The sequence below is a fragment of the Cervus elaphus genome, chromosome 19, assembly GCF_910594005.1.
Source record: "Cervus elaphus chromosome 19, mCerEla1.1, whole genome shotgun sequence".
NCBI classification, from domain to species: domain Eukaryota; kingdom Metazoa; phylum Chordata; class Mammalia; order Artiodactyla; family Cervidae; genus Cervus; species Cervus elaphus.
This window is the reverse complement of record NC_057833.1, coordinates 22,739,143-22,764,352: the sequence shown is the minus strand read 5'-3', so window position 1 is coordinate 22,764,352 and position 25,210 is coordinate 22,739,143. Positions and strand designations below refer to the sequence as shown.

At 38.6% G+C, this 25,210-nt stretch overlaps 2 protein-coding genes and 1 non-coding gene across 8 annotated transcripts; 1 reads left to right on the top strand and 2 right to left on the bottom strand.

Annotated features, from left to right (window-relative positions):
* Positions 1-817: 817 nt before the first annotated feature.
* MYNN (myoneurin) lies at positions 818-18,321 on the bottom strand. 3 transcript variants are annotated; one of them, XR_006335292.1, is made up of 9 exons: positions 18,190-18,321; positions 16,955-17,251; positions 12,516-13,306; positions 11,662-11,821; positions 7,949-8,127; positions 6,992-7,075; positions 6,025-6,111; positions 4,047-4,367; positions 818-2,225 (listed from the first exon to the last, which is right to left on the bottom strand). XR_006335292.1 is itself a non-coding variant. In XM_043874439.1 (8 exons), exons 2-8 carry the CDS (start codon positions 17,218-17,220, stop codon positions 4,105-4,107), a joined length of 1,830 nt encoding a protein of 609 aa, XP_043730374.1. In that variant the 5' UTR covers positions 17,221-17,251; positions 18,190-18,321; the 3' UTR covers positions 818-4,104. The 3 variants fall into 3 exon arrangements, 2 of the variants coding, with proteins under 2 accessions (XP_043730374.1, XP_043730375.1); XM_043874439.1 differs by having other exon boundaries at positions 818-4,367; XM_043874440.1 differs by lacking the exon at positions 6,992-7,075 and having other exon boundaries at positions 818-4,367.
* Positions 18,322-18,372: 51 nt separating this feature from the next.
* ACTRT3 (actin related protein T3) lies at positions 18,373-23,694 on the top strand. 4 transcript variants are annotated; one of them, XM_043874441.1, is made up of 3 exons: positions 18,373-18,486; positions 21,044-21,987; positions 22,566-23,694. In XM_043874441.1, the coding sequence occupies exons 2-3, from the start codon at positions 21,791-21,793 to the stop codon at positions 23,482-23,484; spliced, it is 1,116 nt and encodes a 371-aa protein (XP_043730376.1). In that variant the 5' UTR covers positions 18,373-18,486; positions 21,044-21,790; the 3' UTR covers positions 23,485-23,694. The 4 variants fall into 4 exon arrangements, with proteins under 4 accessions (XP_043730376.1, XP_043730377.1, XP_043730380.1 ...); XM_043874442.1 differs by having other exon boundaries at positions 18,469-18,486; positions 21,059-21,987; XM_043874445.1 differs by lacking the exon at positions 18,373-18,486 and adding an exon at positions 18,642-19,105 and having other exon boundaries at positions 21,741-21,987.
* Positions 19,907-19,979, bottom strand: TRNAV-AAC. Its single transcript has one exon. It is a non-coding gene; the product is annotated as a tRNA-Val (tRNA).
* Positions 23,695-25,210: the final 1,516 nt, after the last annotated feature.

The window sequence follows — 25,210 nt, the reverse complement described above, 5'->3', positions numbered from 1 at the left end:
AGAACTTCTTAGCCCAACTTCTTCCTGGTAAGGTGTTCTATCAGCTGTGATCACAAGCATGGAATCACAAGCATGGAATCCCAAGCATGTTACAAACGTGGCCATCTACTCCCTGCCCTTTAGCATTCAACTATAGTTGAGGGTGTGAGATCCTGGAGTATAAACCTGGCTATCTAATCCCATTCTCCCAGCGCAAGTGAAAGGCAGAGAAGGTGGTAGAGGTATAGTGCTAGATGTGTTTAATGATTCCTATCTCTGCCAACACTTTTCAGATTTTCTCTCCATTCCCCTACCTCAGTCAGCTGTCAACAAATCCCTCCCAATAGCCACCTCCTCCTGCCTGCCTATCCAGGAAAGCAACAGCTCTTTCTCTGTCCATTCAACTTCCACTGACTGCTTGACATTTCCTTTCCTGCCTTCCTCTGTTGTAACACTTGGCATTCAGGCCTATCTTTCCCATTTGACTGTAAACTTAAAAGAGGAAACCATCTTGTTCATCTTTATGGCTTTATGTAATTCTGATTTCAATAATTTTCTAGCATTTCAAGTAATAGCCAGATATTTTCATTCAAATACCTGATTCATATGCATGGTGTTTATTTCAGTATATACTTCTTGAAAATAAATACCCTATTTCTGAATGACTACTATGTTTACATGATAATTATCCAACTCCATTAAGCAAATACATCACACCTCTGCTGAATGAAGTGGGGTGGGGGTTGCAAAGGACAGGTTAAGTAAATCATATCACTGTCTCAAGAAATGCTGTGATAACTATCAATAATGCTCATAACTAATGAGTAAAAACATAGAATTTACAGAAGTGGCATTAAAATACAATTTATTTGGTGGTATTTCTAGCCAAATTCCGAAGATCCAAAATCTGAGTAAAAAGTGGAAAGTCATATTAAGAGCTTCATTTATCAAGAGACAATATAGGAACTTCCCTAGCAGTCCAGCAGTTAGGACTCCACACTTTCACTGCCGAGGGCCCAGGTTCAATCCTTAGTCACAGAACTAAGATCCCATAAGTTGAAGGGTGCAGCCAAAAAAAAAAAAAACCACGATACTGCTTACATACCACATATCAAGAGCCGAAAGGAAGAACACCAAGAAGTGATTAGGATAATCATTTTCTATGTTTGGTATGCATTAAGAGCACCTATGGAGCTTTTCTAGCATGTTCTGGAGACTGATTCAAAGGGCCCAAGGTGTAGTGGGGCTTGGACACCACTGTTTTTAAAATATTTTTGATGTGTATCAAATGTTAATCGTGCTAGGATATTTTAAAAAATGAGTACATGTAGATTAACTGTCTTTATATAAGCACGTTTCAACTATCATTTGTACAATTTCTGTAGACATGAAACATACAGAAAAGTGACAAACTACTGTTGCAACAGAACTGACAGGACCTTTTCTTCTGGAAAAAAATAAAAGACTTTTCTAAAATCTGTCTATCAAAATCATTCTATGAAATGAAACGTAAAACAAATACCAGCAAAAAATCCTTTATATATAATCTATGGTTTCTTTTTAAAAAGCCTAAAATCTAACAATACAGAAGGAATTATCTAATACAAATACAAAAAAAAATTAATTTAGAAAATAATTTCTTAGTAAGATCTTCAGCATTCTAAAAAGACTTTCAAAAAACTTAGTAATACTTACATAATTTAGAAATAGACCTTTCCCAAAACACTGCACTGTAACAAATATATTTAAAGATGAACTTAACTGATGATTATGAGTGTTACAATGATAGCAGATACAACTAAAATATATGCATATGACAATAATACAGCATTAGAAGAAGAATGACAAGACAAAAACTCAAACTTTCTTTACAAGTCATTCTGGAAGAGCGTCATGCCATGGCAATTTAAAATAAAATTATTTTAGCTAAGAAGCAGATAATGTGATGAAGAAAAACACAATAAATCAACCTTAGCCACTCCAATCCTTTAATCCTAAAAATAATAAATTGAAAGGCTAATTTATGTAAAGACAAAATACTAATTACCATCATGTTAGAGGAAATCTGCTAACTACTACCCTTACAGAATTATGACATCACTGTAGCAGTTTTTAAAAAGAAATTTTGTTCATTAGATGCTTGGATTAATGAAGATGTGAATTAAATATAGCCTCTCCATTTCAGCAGACTTCTTAAAAAGGCTGAGTCTTAATTTTCTTTAATTTCTTCACATTCCAATAAATTCCTATTGAATTTAAGCCAGAATAGATTAGTTGAACATTTTTATAACTTTATAAATTGTATTTAAACCCTGTATATTAAATTAATACATATGAATAATTAGATTTCTTAGATAAATTAAATACTAAGTTTGATGTACATTGTACAAAGGCAGTATTTCAAACTCTAAGTCAATCTCACTGGTGGCTATTGTGAAAATGCTGACTGTGCTGTGAAATGGTGATGATCTGTACACAGTTTACAAGAATTTAGTTTTATTAAGTCTTCTGGTTGGTTCCTATGACTAAGACCCCAGAGAAAATACAATTAAAGAAATCAATACCAATAGAAAATACATTAATTTTATTACAGGTGTAGTTTAAAAGCAGAAAACAAATGAGCCATAACTAATGCATGGCAGAAATAGGAAATAAGGTCATCATGGTGTTTGATCAGCAGTATAGGAACAGACTTTGTGGAACTAAAAATTTAATGTCCAAAGACTAGGCAGTGAGATTAAATCAATACGTGGGGAAAATGGAAGGGGCAAGTGGTAGTTAAGTATCAGAATAAATTTGAATTTTCTAAGTTCATTAGAAAGGAAAAGGACTACTGTGAAACTACAGCCACCACCAACTGTTATGGTTTAATCTATAAAAATTTCAAACTTGAAACTTATAAAAAACTCAAATATAAAATGTTTAATAAACTAGCTTTCTGATAACGCAAATGTCTACTTATAACTGAAGTTAATTTTTTAACTATTTATGAATATAACGTACCAAATTCAGAAGTCAAGTGTTTTATACTATGCACTAAGTTTCTATTTAGAAAATTCTTTAGGATTTTATTTTTTAAAAAGTGCATAAGAGGTATTAAGAGAAGCTTATCAAAAATTTTCAAAACTCAGTATATTTCCCTCATCTCCAATTATCTAGAAACTTATTAAAACAATCTGCATCAAATTTGAAACTGCTTTTAATAAGATAAAAACACCAAATAGCTATCTAAAATTCATTTTGAAAATGTAGTCTCAGAATTCAAATAAAAAAAGTACTGACCACTGGTTTTCTCCAGAATTCTGAGTTCTACACAACAAAATTTATATCTAGTTTTCTAGTTTTTAAGAGAAGCACTTTTTGTTTCATTAGAAAAGTTACCTTCAGTGGATTAATAGTTCCTTCAAAGTAACTAAAAGTTACTTCAGTGGAGAAATAGCACAAATCTTATTCAGTACCTCAATTTGTCTAGTAGAAATATGAATTTCCCCCCTCACAGTTTATATGTGAAAGTCTTCCCTTGTGGCTCAGTTGGAAAAGAATCCACCTGCAATGTGGGAGACCTGGGTTCAATCTCTGGGCTGGGAAGATCCCCTGGAGAAGGGAAAGCAGTATTCTGGCCTGGAGAATTTGCTTAAGAGTCAGACATGACTGAGTGACTTTCATAGTTTATATACTGGTCTATGAAGCTTGCTAACAGCACTGTCATGGGCTGATACTATTATGGATTATTTAAATTTTGAGAAGAAAATAAACATATTCTACAGGTCAAAACTCAATCATAAACTGATAGATTTCACTTCAGTAAATGAAAGTCAATTCTGAAATGAAAAACAGAAATGGAATTAAGGCAACTCTAAAGCAAAGTTATACTTATTCACCCCAAATAGTGCTACTGCAGTATAATTCACTCCTTTAAAAGCGGTGTATAACCTAGACATAAAAGCCAAACACCAACACAAGCATTGCAGCCATGACGCAGCAGCAGGTGCTTTTACTTCAGTGAATGAAAATAATGGTCACAACTCAAATGAATGGTCAATTTAATGTGAATATGTGCACCTTACCAGAGATGTTTATGTTTACTACCAGAGACGTCTTAGCAATTCCATATTCCTCACAAAGTCAATACAGCTGTTGTAAAAAAATCAACTGTGGTTCCGAATACCCGTTCACGGTCGACCTCAGCAATGTATCTGACGTAGGAGACTGGTTATCTGTGACAGGCAGTAGCAGGTGGTGGTCCTCAGTCCCAAGTGGAAGAGTTAGTGGTAAAGTCATATCAGAAGGTTTCACATCCAAAGTTTCTGACAGAGGACTTTTTTGTATGGAGTCTTGTTCACTCAAGGGATGATCTTCTATACTGGAATCTAGAATTTTATCTGCACCTGAAGGAGAAGGGAAAAAAAATCACTATCTTTAAAAACAAAACAAAAACCCTGAGGAAGACTCATCTACTTACCATTCCCATTCTAACCCCACCTTTAGTCACACTGTTTCTCTTTTGCTGATTTGCCCTTCTCATTACCTGCACAAACCCTTTATGGGCATCAAGACTAGGTTCATGCATCAACTCCATTATAAAAATGGACTTCATTGCTCCAGACCAGGGTAAGCTGTTTCTTAATCACTCATTTGTCAGTACTCCATATACCACCTTGTGACACCTAGCTATCTATCTTAATGCTATGTAACATCCTACTTAGGTATGTCTTGAATGCTCAACAGACTATATATTCCTTAGAGCAAATGTCTAATTATACTTCTCTACTTCCAAGTACCTTATAGTGCTACACAGGTAAGTACTCTTTTTAATTCACTGAATGTTATTAGTAATTCATATCATTCTGTGAGTTCAAGTTCAGAAGTATGGCACTTTCATTTATTTTCAAAAGAAATTCTGCATTACTCAAGGGATTAATTACCCTGATGACTAAAGACACACTTTTCTCTTCAAAATTTCCACTAGCTTTCCCATGCTCTTGTCACTCCAGAAGTACTAACATGATTTCAATCTCACTACCCTCATTAGACAAACTTGCATACTTTTGTAAAGTTATAACTCTATTTTTGCCAAACTGTTCTTCAGTTCAGCCAGTCAATACAACAACCTGCAGTCTCTTGTTGCAGCGCCTCTCTTCACAATGTTCTCTCTGCCTGGATGAACATTTCCTTTCCCATTTCCATCCTCCATGTTTCAGGTTCTCTAGAATTAAGCCTTCCCAATACTCATGTCAGAAAGACTTAATCTCTTCTTCAGTACTCTTATGTCTTTACCATATCCTACATTTTGTCTTGTAATCATAGTTATGTATTTAGATTTCTGGTTTCCCACACTAGACTGTAAGCTCTTTGAGGACTAGGACTACACTTTCCTAGTATCTGAATGGTTATGTGTACTTTAGAGGTACTTAATAAATGCTCTTCGAATTTAGGACTCACTTAAGTTTTCAGACGTTACTACCTTAATCTTTATGATGTTTATGTTTACTACCAAAAACTTACTATCATCTCTACACAGTGAGGAAGACTAATTTTGTTTCTAGGCATAAAAGAATAGTAAGCACGTTGAAACTTTTTCAAGGATTCATTTTTAAGCAACAGACTAAAAATTCTGTAGTATGGTTTTCCACTTCACGTATTATGACAATTTGGGCATATCAGTTTCCCTATTTACTCTCCTACAATTTTTGGACTAGTGTTCATGATGCTCCTTTCTCTGCATAACTACAATAAACCCCAGGTAACCCAGAGTCTAGTATGGGAAAGAGTGACATACAGTTGTTTATGTATTCTTTCATTCTTGAAATTGTTCATACATCAGGTTTTAAAGGAGAAAATATTTTAAAGCAATGTTTATTACAAGGTCAATATGGAAAGAAACAGTGAACTCACCTACACATTACAAAGCTACCTTCCTCATATGGGTACACCTTGTTTTAAAAAATACATATCTAATTTAAACTGTTACAACGTGTATCTCAATATTTTAAGGAGTAGCACAAGTATGAGAGCTCCAAGTTTTTAAAAAACACGAACATTTACCAGAATGTACTTTTGTTTTGTGCTTCTTTAAATTTTTAATATCTGTGTAAGAATTTCCACATAATTCGCAGATAAATGGTCTTTCTCCTGAAAAATAAGTTAAAAAATCAAAGCCTCAGTATTCCAGAAACTGCTAAGGCAAAAATATCAACGTTCATAAACACAGTACTAACATTATTATATTCCTTAATTTCTTTCAAATCACCATTTTAATCTCTTGGCTCTAACATAGTGAAATAAAAACTTCCATACATAGGCACTCCTTTCCTTTATGCAAAGCTTCCCTATTTCAAGGAAAAAATCAAGCATTTTCACTAACAGAAACCTCAAACTAAAAAATTAACTCTATCAGACATTTAGTGAGTGCCAATTACATGCCAGACTCTGGCTAAGATATGTAGCTGAAGGGAAAAAAAACGCACGATTATGGTTTCTACTCTCAGGTAGCTTATAAATTAGAAAATCCTTTCTATTATGAGGAATAACTTTTAGAAAGATAAAGAACAGTACATTTTCAAAGTGGTCTTTTCCTTTGTTTTAAAAAACCTTGAACATTTAATATTTTCTTCATACTATCTATACACTACCTTTTAGAATTACCATGTCATTGTTGGAATATATCCCTAAAACTTGCATACTGAATATTGTTTCATAAGAAAATCTGATACTTAGTATTACCTATCCCTTTTCATTATTTGGCATATCTGTGCAATTGTATCCAAATCATTTAAAAACTACTGATTACCTGGAACACGTCTTAGAAAATCTACATAATTTTTGACCCAATTTAATCCATACTCCAAACAACAAAAAAATAAACAAATAAAAACTGATACTCATACATTAAAATATAGCTATAGCTAGAGTATGACTAGATACCATATAGTCCATAATGGTTTAAAGTCAATGTTTACATAAAAAGAAATTAGAGAGAACAAAAAATAATACGTTCTCCCTAAACACAGACCTGTATGGGATCGAAAGTGTTTGTTGAGCTCTCCTGAGGAAATAAAACTTTTCCCACAAATACCACATATGTATGGTTTTTCACCTAGATGGAAAATAAAAGATAGCGAAGTGGTGTACTATACCAATATAATATTTATCAATTACAATAATCTATAGTAAGCTGTTCTCAAGTATTATTTAAATTCAGACCTCTTTATATTGTATTTTAGAGGTATTTTCAGTGTGATCCAACTTAAATGAACATTACTAATTATTTTACACTGTTCATATAACCTGATACTTTTTCATATAATAAAACTTTCTCCAAATATCCTTCCAGTAGACTAAAAATGGGCAAGAAGTCTGATTTTTATAAAGTTAAAAACATGAAAATTCATCAATCCATATTTCAATTCTTGTTATCTACAAGATTACTAAAGGGGAATTAAAATCACTTAGCAAGATCTATTAAAAAATTACCTACAAAAAAATGAAAATCTTTGAACAACAGATTTTGCTTAAAAATTGATACTTTGGGTTTTAAGTATCTATTTAATTTACAAATCTTAGAATATTTTGTAGAAAAAGTCCTAGGAAGTTACTAAATTGATGTTCTATCCAAACTCATCCCAACCCCTTAACTTTACAGCTTTATTCCAGGGAAATGAAGCTTCAAGAGGCTAAGGAGTTTCTCTAACGCCATAAAAAATGTCTTAACTCAAACTTACATACTGTTAAAATTACTTGATTTTCATGTACATAAGTTACATGATAAAAAAATTTTCACCCACTGTGTATTATTCTAGAAAATCAGTCTGTTTTTACATCTAATACTTATGTGAAAATCAGAAACATAAAAAGCTTCAAGAAGCACAAACACAGAAGCTTGTACCCTACTTTCTGTAAAGGCTTGATTTCCCTTATTCTTTTATTACAACTGTCCTTGTTTTAAGCAATCTCTGTGTCACATCCTTACCTGTATGTTTCCGAGAATGAGTGATAAGAGAACTAGAGACAGCAAATGCCTTCCCACAGGTATCACACACATAAGGCTTTTCTCCTGTATGCCTTCGAACATGGTAGGTCAGTGTGCTGGCTTGGGCAAATCGCTGTCCACACCTATCACAGACATATGGCTTCTCTCCACTATGCTTCCTATTAGTAAATAATTACAGAGATATATGATGGCAAGTAAAACAACCTGAGGATCATGCTACATAGCAAACTTTTTTGTACAATTTTTCATGAAGCATTTTGTTTCATCTGAACAGATCCAGAATATGTATTTTAAATCAACAGTTTTCCCCAGAAATAAACCCACACACCTATGATCAATTAGTCTGTGACAAAGGAGGCAAGACTACACAATGTTGGAAAGACAGTCTCTTCAACAAATGGTGCTGGAAAACTGAACAGTGACATTAAAAAAAAGAAATGGATTAAAGACCTAAATGTGAGACCAGACACTATAAAATTCCTAGAGGAAAACACAGGCAGAACACTCTGACATAAATCTCAGCAATATCTTTTTCGATCTGCCTCCCAGAATAATGGAAATAAGCACAAAAATAAACAAATGGGACCCGCTTAAATGTAAAACCTTTGGCACAGCAAAGGAAACAATAAACAGAACAAAAAGACAACCCACAGGTTGAGAGAAAATGTTTGCAAATGATGTGACCAACAAGGGATTAGTCTCCAAACCAACAGCTCACATGATGCCTAACAGCATCAAAACAACCCAATCAACAAATGGGCAGAAGACCTAAACAGACATCTCTCCAAAGACATACAGATGGCCAAGAAGCACATGAAAAGATGTTCAATATCACTAATTATTAGAGAAATGGAAATCAAAACTAAGACACGAAAAGACCTATACAACATATCACATCACACCAGCCAGAATGTCTTATCATCAAAAAATCCATAAACAAATGCTGAAGAGGGGGTGTGGAGAGAAGGCAACCCTCCTGCACTGTTGGTGGCAATGTAAACTGGTACAGCCACTATGGAGAACAGTATGGAGGTTCCTTAAAAAACTAAAAACATAGCTACCATGTCCCTGCAAACCACTCCTGGGCATACATCCAGAGAAAAACAAGATCCAAAAGGATACATGCACCCCAATGTTCACTGCAGCACTGTTTACAATAGCCAAGACATGAAAGCAACCTAAATGTCCAGCTACAGAGGAATGGATAAAGATGGGATACTTTTATACAACAGAATATTACTCAGCCATCAAACAGAATGAAATAATGCCTTTTGCAGCAACAAGATTGGACCTAGAGACTTTCACACAGACTGAAGTCAGTCAGACAGAAAAGGAGAAATAAATGAAACCCCTTATATGTGGAGTCTAAAAAGAAATGATATAAATGAACTCACATACAAAACAGAAAGAGGCTCAACACACTTAGAGAAAGAACTTTTGGTCGCGTGGAGGGGGGTGGGGGAGAGGATGGGAAGGAATAGTTAGGGAGTTTGGGATGGGCACGTACACACTACTATACTGAAAATGGATAAACAAAAAGGACCTACTGTATAGTGCATGGAACTCTGCTCAATGTTACGTGGCAGCCTGGATGGGAGGGGAGTTTAGGGGAGAATGGATAGATGTATATGTATGGCTAAGTCTCTTCCCTGTTCACCTGAAAGTATCACAGTATTGTTTATTGGCTCTATTCCAATACAAAATAAAAAGTTTAAAAAAATTTTAAAAATAAAATCAACAGTTTCAATGTATAATGTCAAGAATAAATGTTTCAGTTGTTATGAAAACATTAGTTCTGAGATTAGTTCAAAGTTTTCCCATCAGCAATATGTGGTAGTCAAGTATGCCCACATACTTGGCAATTATTTTTGCTTGTCCATTCGCTTTCCCTAAACCTTCAGCACCCATCCTCACTCTCAGCTGATGTCCTTGCTTCCTGTTTTGCTAAGAAAAATTTTAGCAATCAAAAGAAAATTTCTACCACCACAAACCTCCACCTATAGGCATCTGTATCTACAGAGTTTGCTTTTCTTCACTCTAATACAAGAACGGTAGTTCTTCCTATTTGTTTACTTGAGACACTATCCCCCTTGCCTACTCCAGGTTCAATCCTGAAATTTCTTCCATCCTGTATCATCAATTCCCCTCCCCCTCTGGATTATAGAATACAAATATGCTGATACATCTCCCATCTTAAAAAAAACAACAAAAAAGACCCTGACCCTACTTGTTCCTCTATTTTTCTCCTCTCCTTTTAGTAAGATCCTGAGTCTCCAAGAATTCTACTTTCATTTCTTCCCCACTAGTCTCTGCTAACACTGCTTTCCTCAAAACCACTGCTAACCTTTTACTTTGCCAAATCCAATAGTCAATTCTCAGTCCTCATCTCCCTATCATCAGAATTTGACACAAAGACGGCTCCCTTCCGAAATCATTTCCTCCACCTGGATTCCAAGACTGCCCAACATTCCTGTTTGCCCCTATTTTTGCTGTTCCTTCCTAGTCACTTCAGCTGGTTCTTGCCTATCTCTCAGAACTCAAAGTTAGTGTGCCTCATGACTCCATCCTTTGATCTCTTTTCTGTCCATCTTCATTCTCCTGGTGATCTCATCTCTAACATTATGACTTTAAATACTACCTACATGCCAATGACTCCAAATTTATGCTGCTGCTGCTGTGTCGCTTCAGTCGTGTCCGACTCTGTGCGACTCCATAGACGGCAGCCCACCAGGATCCTCTGTCCCTGGGATTCTCCAGGCAAGAATATTGGAGTGGGTTGCCATTTCCTTCTCCAATGCATGAAAGTGAAAAGTGAAAGTGAAGTCACTCAGTCGTGTCTGACTCTTCGAAACCCCATGGACTGTAGCCTACTAGGCTCCTCTGTCCATGGGATTTTCCAGGCAAAAGTACTGTAGTGGGTTTGCCATCTCCTTCTCCACCGAATTTATGTCTTCAGCTCAAACCAGTCCCCTGACTTCCAGACTGAGCCATCTCTTACACATTTCCATTCAGGTATCTAATAGTCATCTCAAATTTAACATGATCAAAATTCTACTCCTAAACTCAAACACTCCTACTTAAACTGCTCTATCCACAAATTCCCATTTCAGTTAATGGTAATTCCATCTTTTCATATGATAAAGCTCAAAACCTACGTATCGTTCTTAATTCTACTTTTTTATACCCCACATCCAAATGTGCAGAGAATTGTTTGCTATACCTTTAAAGTACATGCGGAATCTGACTACCGCTTATCTCTCCCACTACTACCTTGCTGACCTGAACCATCATCCCTCTCACTCGGGTTTTATCTATAGCTTCCTAACTGGTAACTGTGCTTCCCTCTTGCAATCCTACAATCTTTTGCTAACAAAGCATCCATAGTGATCTTACAATGCAAGTAAGTTCACATCACTTATTTCTCATTCTCAAACATAAAAGCTTCATAATGGCCTACAAAACCTTTACCTTCTCAACACCTTAACACCATTCAGACCTTATTTCTCTCCCTTACTTATTCCCCTTCAGGCATTATGGCTCCCTTCTGGTTCCTTCACTGTGCTAATAATATTGTGTAATGGTACTATAATTAGAACTCTACTGTCCTAAATTCTCATATAATAGTCTATTTAAGGCTACAGTGAATGACAGACTTAAAAGATCAAATGTCTTTTTTTTGCTTTTATTTTTACCTTGCATGAATCTTGAGATTGCTAGAAGTTGCAAATTGTAAATTGCATACATCACATTTATAGGGTTTTTCCTCACCATGATGCATGCGACTATGGAAGACTAGCTGGCATTTCTGAGCAAATCCTTTATCACACAATTCACATTTGTATGGCTTCTCACCTAAAAGAAAAGTAAGTAAAATTTACATTTAGAAGGAAATATTGTTTTAGTTGCTTAAGTCATACAAGCTTTCAAAAGAGTTCAACAGTATTAGTTTCAGTATTCAGAAAATATTATCTGCTATAAGTAAAAAAACATATAGGATCTTTTTCCAGATTGATTATTGAAAACACCAATAGAGTTAAAAGAAATTAGTGTTTCTTATTTCATAACAGTGAAAGGTGATGAGAGAAATATATAATGCTTCTGAAAAGTACAAATCTAGTATACTAATAAAAGTTGAGGGAGGAATGTACATATAATTTACGTTCAGAAGTTGACAAAGTCTAAGGAAGCAGGTAGTGAGATATCTTGGCAAAATCTGAGAATCAGCCTGAGTTGTAATTACTTTTTATCAGTTTTAATATATTGTCTGTTAAACAGTTAGCAAGCTAGAACTAAGTTTATGCTTATTTTAACTGTGAGGAAAGATGGTTCACGCACTGGGACTTCAGAGTACCAATTACAACAAAACAAAGAGCCATTAAATATTTGGTCACGATTACAAAGGTATTTTCAAGTCTAACATGCTCAATATTTTTACAAATTTAAGTGTATACTAAATTTTGGACATATATAGTCAACACTATATATTAATGCCTATAAAAACACTTCAGCCACAATATAAAGACAACTATACTTCCCACAGTCTTACCTGTATGAGTTCTTACATGAGTTTTCAGCTGGTTACACTGGGTAAATGCCTTTCCACACAAGTGGCAGACATAAGGTTTGACTCCTTTATGTATTCTCATGTGCCTTCTCAAGCTGCTGGCTTCTGAGAACACTTTCCCACATGTGTTACACATTGGTTTGGCCTTGGAATACCTCTGATCCAGCTCTTCCCCAGAGCTTTCCAGTTCATAAGAGTTCTTGACACTGGCTATATTAGACATAGAGTGTTCTTTCAGAGCACAGTTTGGCTGTGATTTTCCACGTTTCCGTTTCACTGTAACAGTCTGCACAATATCTTGTGCTGGGAAAGTATTTTCCACAACTGATGTCAACTCAAGTTCTGAATTACTTCTTTGTGCAACTTGTTCTATTACAGGCGTGGACAACTTATTTGCATCGAGAAATAATTCAACAGACGAATTCTCTAAAATGTCACTGGGATATTGCACTGTTTTATTCTGCCCTGTTTTCTGGGAATTGAAGGCCTTCTTCTTCTTTTTAGTTTGAGATGACTTCTTTGCTAAAGCTCCTTGTTTAGGATTTGCCTGAACTAAATCTGTAGACACCTCTGATTTCTCCCGACTGTTATAATCTCGCAGGGTCAGGAGACAAGTCTGTTGATTCAATTCAATGTTTCCAGTAATACTAGATATCTCTGTAGAAGAGGGATTAGCAATAAAAGCAAAATCTTCCATCTTTATTTTACATTTAGTGACCACCTCTTCCACTTTGAGATAGTCAGCAGCCTGATGGATTTCTTTAACATTCCAACTGTAAGGAAACAAGGCTAAATGACAATATTCTGATCAAAGAAAAAACGTTTTTGAAACACAACTACACAAATATTTCTGTCTTTTAAAGACCTAATGAAGTAGAATGATGAAAAATGATTAACAGAACAAATTTATTCACTCAGAATGTTTAGGAGAAAATATTCAGTTTTACAGAATTTGAAAAGATAAAAAGTAACGGATCATTCACATGTACAACCATGGAAAAACAAAATGTTAATATCTCTACTTGTTAAAAAAACACTTGGAACACAAAAATAGTTGTTGGCAACCTACTGCCTCCTCCCATTTATCCTGAGGCCTCTTCAGATAGCAACCAACTTTTATTTGTAATTAAGAAGAGTCTTGAAAAACTATTATCTTCCTCTGCTCCCCTATGAGGAACTTGAACAGTATTTCTTAAAACTTCCTGTGCATTTCAATTACCCAGGGATTTGTTAAATGTAGATTCAGATTCAGTAGGTCTGTTTTGGGGCCCAAGCATCTGCATTTCTAACACACTCCCTGGTGATGCCAATGCTGCTGGTCCATGGATCACAGCTGAAGGAACAAGGTTTTAGAAAGCACTCAGCTCTCTAGAAACCTTCCCAGCTTTTTTGTGTTTGATATTCAACACAAATTAGCTGGAGAACTTGTCGTATTAGAGTTATGTAGAAAAATTTAACGTTCAATTTGAATGTTCAACATGCAAATCAATATTTACTGAGCATCTACCATGTGTGGTACTCAGAGGGATATTAACACATATCAAATAGTCTCTGCCCTACAGAAGTTTACAATGCAGGGGAAGGCTGGTTGTTCAATTATGTTAGCAATGGCTCTGGACTACTAGCTGACTTAATTAGGGTAAGTCAGCATCTTTGGGGGCTTCAATTTTCTTAGTTGTAAAGTCAGAGAGCTGAGTTGGTATTAATACCAAAACCACGCCCTTTTAATTATTTGAGAATGAATATATACTTACACACATATAAATACACCCTCTACTAACCTTCCTATTTGTCATTTTCCCAAGAAAAAATTAAGTAGATTTATAGACTAGTCTGGAAACCTAATCACCAGTTTTAGTGAACATTTTATTCTGGGAAAATCCATCCCAAATTCCTAAATATACTACAAACAAACTTTTCAACAATCATCTGTTTGCAAACTGACTTCCTTAGCTAAGAATACATTACTTACTCTATTCTTATGGCCTTTGGCTATAATTTTGGAACAAATAAGGAATGATCCTTGTAATCAAGTTAACTTTCTGTTTGCAAAGGTACAGAACGAATGCCCCCCAAATAAATACAATCTTATTAGTCTTCCATATGAATTTCTTTGCATGTATATACCACTTAGTCTGTAAAAACATTGTTTCTTAAGCATTTTTTTAATTGATTTTTGTTACACAGTCTACTATTAAATTACAATAAGTGAGAGACACTATTAGAATGAAACCCACATTTATTCTATCACTTATTATACCAAGGTCTCAAATTACAATTGTTCTTAGTAAATGAACCACAGTACTAAGTCAGATAACCTTTAAGACCACTACAAACTAGTACTGAATCACACATGAATTGTTCAGAACTGAAACTGTAATTCATACAAATTATTTACCTATTTCATTGATAGCCTATAAGCTCAGTTACAGGTAAGAAAATCAACCATTTGTTTATGCCAGTAACTGATTTGCTTTTGTTTATAAGCATGAAGTTAAAAGTGTTTGCAAACTTGCTTTCACTTTTTGAACAGTCACTGAAAGTCATTTAATTACCTATGCCAGATATATGGCTAACTGCTTTATATGAGTAATTGTAATTGCCATTTTACATACAAAGGATCAGAGGTTCAAAGAAGTAACTCGCCCAAGATTACAGAGCATTAGAACTAAGATCTGAGCAAGGAAACTAGCTCCTGAGTCCACTTAATTCTTTATTATTCTGTTTTCTTAATAAGTTGTACAGACTTTCTATTTTTGGTATACATCTTCTCTTATATTTATGGCTGGGCTCAAACAATTAACTCCCCAGCTTTCCAGGAAAGATGTGTATCAAAAAAGGCTGAACCAAACATCTGGCTCTTCTTCACACCGGTCCTCTGCATGAAGGCTCAAAGTAAGGTGCCCTTCAGTGTGTGCAAATCAATTCAAGATTGTTCTGGCAAAGTTAACTGAGAAAGGGAAATCACTAAATTAAAGATCAACCAAAATTCACTGGTTTTGTGATTGTTTATTTTATATTACACCTTCTAAATTTTTAGATCAAAGGCACTGTACAGCCAAATATTCAGGAAACTTAAATAATATCATGTGACATTTATCTGTGACACTGCTGTTCCTTTAAGCAACTTATACATAACTGACAGAAAAATTTCATTACATCAAAATTTAAAAGTAATTCCAAACAGCATGAATGCTTCCTTTTTAATAGGATTAAGGAAAATCCTGACTCCAGCTTTTCAGAGAAATATATTTTCATGATAAGCTGCAATGTAAAGAGAGGGAAGGATTTTGTTTAATGTGTACACGTATGTATCTATAGAGATCATCTGGAAAACAACGAAAGAATATTTATCAAAGTGTTAAGAGTGATTATCCGTGGGTGGCAGAATTTCAGATGTTTCCTTTTTTGATTTTTTCCTTAATTTTTCTCCAATAAATGTGGATTCAAAGGATTTGGAGAGTAGGATAGAAAAGAAATAAAGGAAGGAAACTAATGTTCACTAGGAGATAGTAAATCCTAAATCTTCACAGTAACAACCCATGTAGTTATTATCATCTCATTTTTTCATGTGGAGAAACTGAGGCCTAGAGAGGATGTATATTGATCCAAGAAACATAGAGACTGACAGGCAAGATCGTGCTATGTCAGATGGTGACCTATTCATGTTTACACTTTCAAAAAAGCTGGAGAATAGAAGGCAGGAGTAATTTCATGGGTTTCTCTTTCCTTTTATCCCCATCGCCTTTCTCTCAAACAACGAGTAAACATATTAGTATTAATTTAGCTACACAGTTCATCAAAATGAAAGACAAAATGCCTGCCTTATCAGGTTCTTCAGAACCTACGTCTTTTCAGTGCAGTGACAGCATTCAACATCTCAGAGAAGCATTCTAGCTGACTTAAGCATTGTATTTTTCTGAATCAAGATCAGGAAGAGGTCCTGCATGTTGCTATTTATGGCTAGAAAAGGGGGCACTTTAAAACCAATAGATTCTTTCTTCTTTCTCCACCTATACCTCCCACCCAAACATCTTATGAAGTAGGGGATGAAGAGTGAGTAGACCAGAGGGAACCTAAAGGCCAAAAAGCAAGGGGAAATTGGAATTCAATGAAAATTCATCGTATTTCTATTTCGATCTTTAAGTTTCCATTCCTCAAAACACACACTTTGTTTCAGTAGATAAGTCAAATATGTCAAAAACCATGCTGTATTCCTATGAACATCTGTACTTTCTGTGCCTATGAAATGTAGTCTGTTTACTGCAAACCAGTGATATTGACCTCTTTATTAAAAACAACACTGGGCACATCAGTATTTGAAGACTAAGAGTTCAGGTATTGAATGGGAAAATACTAATCTGCTTTAGCTCAAGACTATTGACCAGCTTTTGTAAGTGGAAATAACATATGTACCTTACCTGTCAAGATTCAAAGTTCCTGTGTATATAAACTCCAACAGTTTCTGAAATCCATCAGCCTTCACCTGACTCTGATCAAGAAATACATTGTTCTCAGAAGTGCTCCTGTAGATTGCACCAAAATATTCACTAAACGAGGCAAGCACATTCCTGTGAGCTTTAAACTGGAATTCCCCAATCACTATGGTGCAGTCACAAAGAAAACCTGCTTCCCGTTGTTTGTTCAGTCTCTCTAAAAGGTGCTCACAGTGGTGCGAATACTGCATTTTGATATCGGAATCGAATTCTATCCTTGTTCTAAAAAAACAAGAGAGAGAGTAAATCAGTACCACTATGTTTTCATCAAACTTTTCTCCCAAGCCATTGGTGAATAGAGAGACATAGAATCCAAACAAGAACAAAGCCTGTTCTCATTTTACGCCCCCAGAAAATTCTTATCAAGCAAATACGGATAAAAATGCCGAAGGGATAAAAAGCCTTCCTAGTTTTTATTTCATCTTGGTCAACTAACACAACCCTTTGGACACATCAACAAATGACGATGTGTGAAAACATTTCCACAAAGTGAAAAAAAAAAAGCACCGCAAAATTTCACACTTCTACATCGCAAAGAGTCGGACACGACTGAGCGACTGAACTGAACATCAGTTGAACCTTCACAGTTTCAAGCTCAGTAGGCACACGTAAATTACGAAAAAAAAAATTTAACAAACCATTAAGAAATGATTCCTTGGGACAAATGGTCAAAGGAAATGGTACGAGTTCTTTAAAATTTTTCTCAACTGCTTCTCTGCCTTTCGATTAAGTGTAAAATTGCTCTCAAATCTCCAAAACCCGTTAACTTCCGCAGAGCATACAGTGGCTTAAACGCAACGCGGGTGGCGAAGGGGGCGGAGAACCAGCAGGGCCAAGAGTTGTCAAAGATCTGGTCACCCGCCCCGAGGAGGCCACGCTCCTCTCTACCACCACCTCCGTCTACTCGAGGCCGCAAGGAGAGTGACAGTAAAAGCCGGTCTCTCCCGACTTCCGCCTTCCTGCCCTTCGCCCAGCTCCCACTCCCCCAATTCCCACGGCAGAGGCTGTGGCCAAGGCCAACACCGGGGCTGCCTCGCCCTAGCTTTCCACCCTAACACCTTCACACCGGCCTGAATGCGAACTCCACGGAGCCTGCCCTCCAATGCCCCAAGGTCTGGAGAGAGCGGGAATAGCGGCCCGGGGGCAAAGACAGAACTCACCTATAGAAACCCGAGGGGGAACAGTTTCTTCACTCTCTCTCCGCCATCTTGGAAATACGTCACCACGCCACACTCCGCCTTTCCCTGCTTCCTCCACGGTGACGTCACATCCGGTCCCGCGCGTTCCGCGGCTACGCGGCAGGCTCTAGGACCCTGGAGGTCCAACAGCGGCCTGAGGGCAGCATGCTGGTGCAAAGAGAACTCGCTACTTAGCATGCCAGGAGCACCCGGAAACCGGGAGAGTCTTGGCTAGGAGACTAAGGGCTTGCTTATGGAGCCACGACTGCCGTCCTCACCGTGAGCATTCTAGACAGTTAGCATCTCGCGCTCCGCCTGCGTTTTGCGCGGAGGCTGAGCCGCGCTGCCTTGCGGCCTCTTTCCAGGAACCAAATTGTGCATTGTATGCTGGGGCTTGTAGTTAGTTGCTCGTCTTCTCCCATTATCCTCCACTTCCGTGAGGCCCCACGAGTGGGAACAGCTGCTTTGTGTACTCTGGCTCTGGGCCATGGGAATTTTGGAGCTGAGACTGCTCACCCCTTTTTATTTTAGGTACTGCCAGAAAGCTCTTGAGAAACTGAGTCTTGTTTGCATCAGCCAACTGGAGCCCAGTATCCAGGATACCCTTACCTGGTGATAGAAGGCTGAGATGCAAGAAAGCGGCGCAAAGCAGTAGGGCACACTGGGCATGCGCTTGGGGAAAAGTGGGCTTTATACCGGAAAAGGTTCTGCCTGTGGACTAGAAAACATTTAATACAGTTATTTGCATTCTATGCAGATTTTGTACAGTGAGGGAAGGTTGGCGGGCTACATGCGGTCCATGGGGTCGGAAAAAGTCAGACAGGACTGAGCACGCAGTCAACCACAGTGAGGGAAAGGTGTGCTAGTTAGCTCCGTGATTTAAAAGGACGTACAAACGGTACGTGCTGGTATGTTAGGGTACTTTTATGCGGACATCAAAAATCCAAGAAAACCAAAACTTCTGCATTTTTTTACTTGTTAAAAGTTGTGTCAGGACCATGGGAAATTTACTCACGACTTTATTTTAAAGAACATTGTAAACTTGAATTTATTCTTTTTTTTCTCGAGATCTTTTTTTACAACCATATTTTTTTTGCTCTCTGTAAATTCTTCTCGGTTAGAACCATGTTTATGGGGGGCGGGGGGAAGCCCCACAACCGTTAGGTTTATAAGGGGAAAAAATGAGCCTGGTTCTTTCTTGATTTCGTCTTCTCTTTGAGAATAATTTTCTGATTACATTTATTTTTGTCGGAATCCTTTTCGGTAATTTATTAATTCAGGGATAGCTGTGAGTCTCTAGTAGGTGTCAAACAGATACCAAGTATATGAAAGAGCGCAAAACATGGTCTCTGGCGTTTAGAAAAATCAACAATCTCAATGGGAAAACTGATGGAAAACCGAATGACTTGTAATACAAAGAGTGCCGAGGTGACAGGGCTTACCAGTTTTTACCCTGCGTTTAATTACGCTTGCTAGGCTGTACATTATTTTTTCAGTATCAGGTTGTGAGTTGAATTTAAAAACAATTGTTTAGAGTCTTGAACACTCCTTCCACGTGCAAGCCATTAATAAGAATATTTGTTTAATAACATCCACGTTAAAAGTGCAAATTATCAGAATTTTACTTTTTAAAAGGGTAGGAAAAGGAGGATCACGGGCTCCTTTTTGCTCCCGTTAAAAAGGGAAAGGAAATGAAAGCTGTTTCCGCCCGGTTTCGAACCGGGGACCTTTCGCGTGTTAGGCGAACGTGATAACCACTACACTACGGAAACCTGCCTGGACAGAGGGGTTGAGAAACTCCCTCATAGGTCTCCATAGTTCTGTTGTGGCATGTAGTTCAGAAAGTTAGCTGTAACTTTTAACAGAAGAACAAAGAAACCCCAACGGGAAATGACCATATGTCCAGTTAAACAGTGCTACCATTTCAAAAGTTGGAATTTACGTACATTGTTTTCAAAGCCCCTGGTTAGAAACTGGGCACCCGTTAGTTGGTCCTTCTTTGAGGTTTACTTTCTTCTGCGGGAAAAGAAGTATATTAGCTTCTTTGTTGCTGAGTGTCTCGGGTGTGTTTCGGGGCTTTGGCTAGCTAGGAAGAGGAGACTTCGCTGGGATCCTGGAGTCCTCGCTCACGCAGGGGCTGAGGGGCGGAGGGGCGGAGGGGCGGAGGGGCGGGGGCGCGGGGGCGGGGGCGGAGGGGCGGACGGGCGGAGGGGCGGAGGGGCGGGGGCGCGGGGGGGTAGGGGGGCGGACGGGCGGAGGGGCGGGGTGCGGAGGAGGGGCACCAAACTCCCCAGCCGTGATCTTAGCGTCTAGAGAGAAAGCAACGCTTTCAGCCTCTCGTGGAAGGAAGTGTAGTTTAGTTTTGAATTTCCTCCCTTGCTTCTGTACTAGTTTTAGACAGTACTTAGTTTTAAAATCTTCTATAGGGTGTGCAAAATTCAGGTTTTTTTTTTTTTAATCAGACATCAAGATGCACTTTTTGCCACACAGCGTGCATAAATTTTCTAAGCCTGAACTTCTTATGACTTAAGTAATATCGTTTACCCTGGAAAGAGGCAGATGAACCCTGATGCCTAAACAATCAATAATTTTTCCGGAATGAGAGTGAGCTTCCATATTACACCGGGGGCGGGGATTGGAGGAGTAATCTGATGGGATTGCTAAAAAAAATTTTAAAGTGAGATGGTACTATTTCGGTTTTGAGTACACTTTGTTTAGAAACCACGGGGAAAGAAACAAAGTATTGCCGATTTTATATAGATATGATAATGAAAGTATGTTAAGCCCACTTTAAATCCTGGCATTTCCCCCTTTCTCCTTTTAAAAATTGACAAAGTTCTCTTTCAAGAAGTTCAGAGCGTGAACCGTGCCCCGCCTTCTACACTTTCCCCGTTCAAATCTCTGCACCTTTTATCGATTTCAAGAGCGCGTCTGAGAACTTCCTGCAGGACCCTGGACAGACATCTATTAACTAGAACGTAGATGGTAAAGAGTCTTCCTGCAGTGCGGGAAACCCGGGTTCGATCCCTGGGTCGGGAAGATCCCCTGGAGAAGGAAATGGCAACCCACTCCAGTCTCCTTGCCTGGAAAATTCCATGGATGAAGGAGCCTGTACAGTCCATGGCGTCGCAAAGAGTCGGACACGACTGAGCGACTTCATTTTAATGATGTTGAGAAATAAAAGGTTTTACAGCTCATGGAGATATTAGAGACAGCCTTTTGTGAAGCGTTTTTTATTAAGCTTTTGGGGGAAGAAAGGCAGGTTTTCCTGATATTGGTATTCCTGGATTCCAAGGGGGTGAGGAGTGGTCCAGGGCGAGTGAGACGCAATTGTAGGTGGCACTTTAGGGCGCACCTTGCATCCATCGAGTCCTCTGCCTGGGGCTCTCTCGCCCCCCAACCCCTCCCTGGCTCCCCGCTCCCCCTCCTCTAGTCAGCCCCGCTCAGTCCCGGCGGGGCGGTGCCAGGGCCACTATGACGCGGGGTTCCAGGACCTAAGACCCCGCACATCACTTTTCGCGCACCCCGCGCAGCCCGCAGCCAGGGCAGTCTAAGCAGCCGGGCGACAGGAGGCGGCGGCGGCATGAGCTACTACCAGCTACCAGTGGTGATCGACAACGGCTCAGGAGTGATCAAGGCGGGCCTGGCCGGGTCCCGGGAGCCTCAGTTTGTCTACCCGGACATTGTGGGCCGCGCCAAAGGCCTGACGGGCGTCGAGGGCGCGCAGGAAGTGTGCGTGGGAGACCAAGCGGAGCAGCGGAGAAACTCGCTTTCCATCAGGTACCGCCTTCTCCCGGCGGGCAGGACCCGGTGGAGGGGAAGGCGGGAGAACCCAGAGGAGGGGCCGAGGCTAGAGAAAGGATAAGAAGCGAGTAAGGAGAGGCTCTGCCAGGCGGCGTTGTTACAAACGCTTGAGCACAAATCTCTGAGGGTACCACAAACCTACAGAGTGAACATTACTTGCTCTTTGTATCTATTCGAATATATTCAAACGTATAAACACTGTCGTTCATAAAATACAAGTTCATCTAGAAATGTTAATTCCTGGTACCTTTGTCATTTGGGCTATTTGTTTTCAACTAACTGATATGAAAACTGTACTATTATGTGAAGATCTCCCTATTTTCTTTTTAATTAAAAAGGGTATTCCAAAGGGGCAGAGAAGATGGAAATCAACAAAAAATTTCAGAGGAAGGTAGCTAGGCTATCTTCTGCTGGCAGTTACCATCTCTAGAGGCGCTGGCAGTCACCGCCCATAAAGGGATACTGGTAATAAATATGAGGATTAACCCAGTTTTGAAGAGAGTAAAAATTGGAAAAATGTAAAGCTTTCATTTATCTTATTGCTCTTCTTACAGCTACCCAGTGGAACGTGGTCTCATTACTTCATGGGGGGACATGGAGATCATGTGGAAGCATATCTATGATGATAACCTCAAGCTAAAGCCCTGTGATGGCCCAGTCTTGATTACAGAGTCAGCACTGAACCCACTGGCCAACCGGCAACGGGTCACTGAGGTGTTTTTTGAGCATCTGGAGGTTCCTGCCTTCTTTATGTCCATCCAGGGGGTGCTAGCTCTCTTTGCTGCTGGCTTCACAACTGGCTTTGTGCTGAATTCAGGTGCTGGGGTTACCCAGTGTGTACCCATCTTTGAGGGTTACTGTCTGCCTCATGGTGTCCAGCAGCTAGATCTGGCAGGTCTTGACCTCACCAACTACCTCGTGATGCTGCTGAAGGAGAAAGGCATCATGCTGCTTCGTGCTTCAGACAGAAAGATTGTCACGGACATTAAGGAAACCTATTGCTATGTGGCAATGAACTTTGAAGAAGAAAAGGCCAAGAAATCTGACTGTATAGAGAAGATTTACCAACTACCTGATGGGAAGAGGTTCAAGCTCCATAGCCAGCTCTTTCATTGTCCAGAGGCCCTCTTTTCTCCAAGTCTCATGCACCTTGAGACCCCTGGCATTGATAAGATGTGCTTCAGCAGCATAATGAAATGCGATGCAGATCTGAGGAATGCTTTTTTCTCCAATATTATCCTTGCTGGGGGATCAACCTCTTTCCCTGGTTTAGATAAACGCCTAGTTAGGGATATAGCAAAGATGGTACCTGCCAACACCCCTGTGCAGGTTATTGCTCCCCCAGAAAGGAAAATATCAGTGTGGATGGGAGGCTCTATTCTTGCATCCCTGTCTGCCTTCCAGGACATGTGGATCACTGCTGCAGAATATAAAGAAGTTGGACCCAATATAGTACACCAGAGATGCTTCTGACTACAGATAACATGGTTAGGAGAAAATGTTTTGAGTATATGTGACAGAAATCTTTGGATATTATATGTTTCTGGGAAGACAGAAAATATTTCAATTATTGGAATGTCCATGTCTCTCTTGCATTTCTATAATGGAAATAATGGAGAAGCAGTCAAATAATAGATGCTTACTGAGTTGAACCAAATTAAATGCTCATACTAAGTTACTTCAGTTGTGTCTTCACTCTTCGTGACCTGATAGATTGTAGCCCACCAGGCTCCTCTGTCCATGGAATTCTCCAGGCCAGAATACTGGAGTGGGTTGTCATGCCCCACTCCAGGGTATCTTCCCGACCCAGGGATTGAACCCACGTCTCATACCGCTTGCATTGGCAGGCCAGTTCTTTGTCACTAGCGCTACCTGGGAAGCAAGTTAAATGCTAGAGGAGACATTATTCTTGACCTTGGAGATCTCACATTTCCTTTAGAGAGAGAGAGCAATTTGTGGTACAACATGGTATGTGCCAAATGAGTGATATAGCTTTCAGTTTGTTGAAGTTTATGAAAGGAAGTTTTCTATGAGGGAAGATTTCATAGCAGAGGGAAGCCATCATGAATGAGGTAGCATTAGGATGGGCATGGCAGGGTGAAAAAAAAAGGGCAGATATTCAGAAGAGCATAATGGAAGTGAGTAAGAGTCTAGATATGAGGATGAACAAAGCATATTCAAGGCATGTTTAATACACTGGTTTAGTTAAAATGAAGAGCTCTTATTGAGCAGACTAAGAGCAATGACTAGGAATGTAAATTAAGGCCAGAGGCTGGAAGATTTTGTTTTAAATGTCGTATAGGCAAAAGATTTGAAAACAGGAGACATAAAGAAATTAAGATGAATGTGGTGGTAGTTGGGAGGATAAATTGCACTGGGAAAGGCCCTGTAGATTCAATGATCAATTAAAAAGTTATTAGTCTAGATATAAAGAAGTCTTACACTCAAGATTATAAGCAAGAAATGAAAAACTGACAAGTCTTGGTGCTTAATTAGTTGTGAAGGGGAAAGAAGGGTCTGAAATGACCAAGATGGCTGAGAGAATGTTGGCAGTGTTGACATAACTCAAAGTGTAGTATCTGCTCTGTGCAAAGCACTGTGCTATGTGCAGTAAGTGCTAAATCAGGAGTCAGATTGTGTTCTGTGGAATCCAGCAGTCCAGTGTAAGAGATGAAATTCATACCTACTACAATAAGATGCAAAGTGGGTTAGTGTCCTAAGAGAAATGTGAAATGGGGTTTTGTAGGAGGGAAAACACCTTGAGTGCTCAGAAAGACTTTCTGATAGATTTGGCCTTGGGGCTGAACTTGAAGCTGGAATTTAAATCTAATAGATTGCCCATCCCTCTGGACTTAGGGGCAGTATATGTGGATTCAGGTCCAGGCCCTGCCAGCCTACCAGCTGCATTTCAACAAATTGTTTAAACATTTTGAATATAAATTTCCTCATTGGTAAGTGGGGTTGCTAATCCTAATCCCTATCTGTTTCACCAGGGTCCTTATGAAATACAAATGAGATAATGTTTCTACAGGCACTTTCAAAATGTTACTTTGCTTAGAGAATTAGACAATTTATAGGTCCAGTTCTTGCTAATTCCTGTGCAGAGTCAAAAATTGATTGTGTCCTTCACCACACATTATGTTACTTGAACTTTTATTGATCACAATTTATGCAGGCTTTTCTTTTGGTTTGCTTGTCT

Bases quoted from the DNA above. Each gene is read 5' to 3' on its own strand.
- ACTRT3 (XM_043874441.1), top strand. From the start codon at position 21,791: ATGAGCTACTACCAGCTACCAGTGGTGATCGACAACGGCTCAGGAGTG. The intron at 21,988-22,565 runs GTACCGCCTTCT...CTCTTCTTACAG, and splicing joins AGAAACTCGCTTTCCATCAG to CTACCCAGTGGAACGTGGTC.
- MYNN (XM_043874439.1), bottom strand. From the start codon at position 17,220: ATGCAGTATTCGCACCACTGTGAGCACCTTTTAGAGAGACTGAACAAA. The intron at 13,307-16,954 runs GTAAGGTACATA...GTTTCCTTACAG, and splicing joins GGAACTTTGAATCTTGACAG to TTGGAATGTTAAAGAAATCC. The intron at 6,112-6,991 runs GTCTGTGTTTAG...CTTATTTTTCAG, and splicing joins ACACTTTCGATCCCATACAG to GAGAAAGACCATTTATCTGC.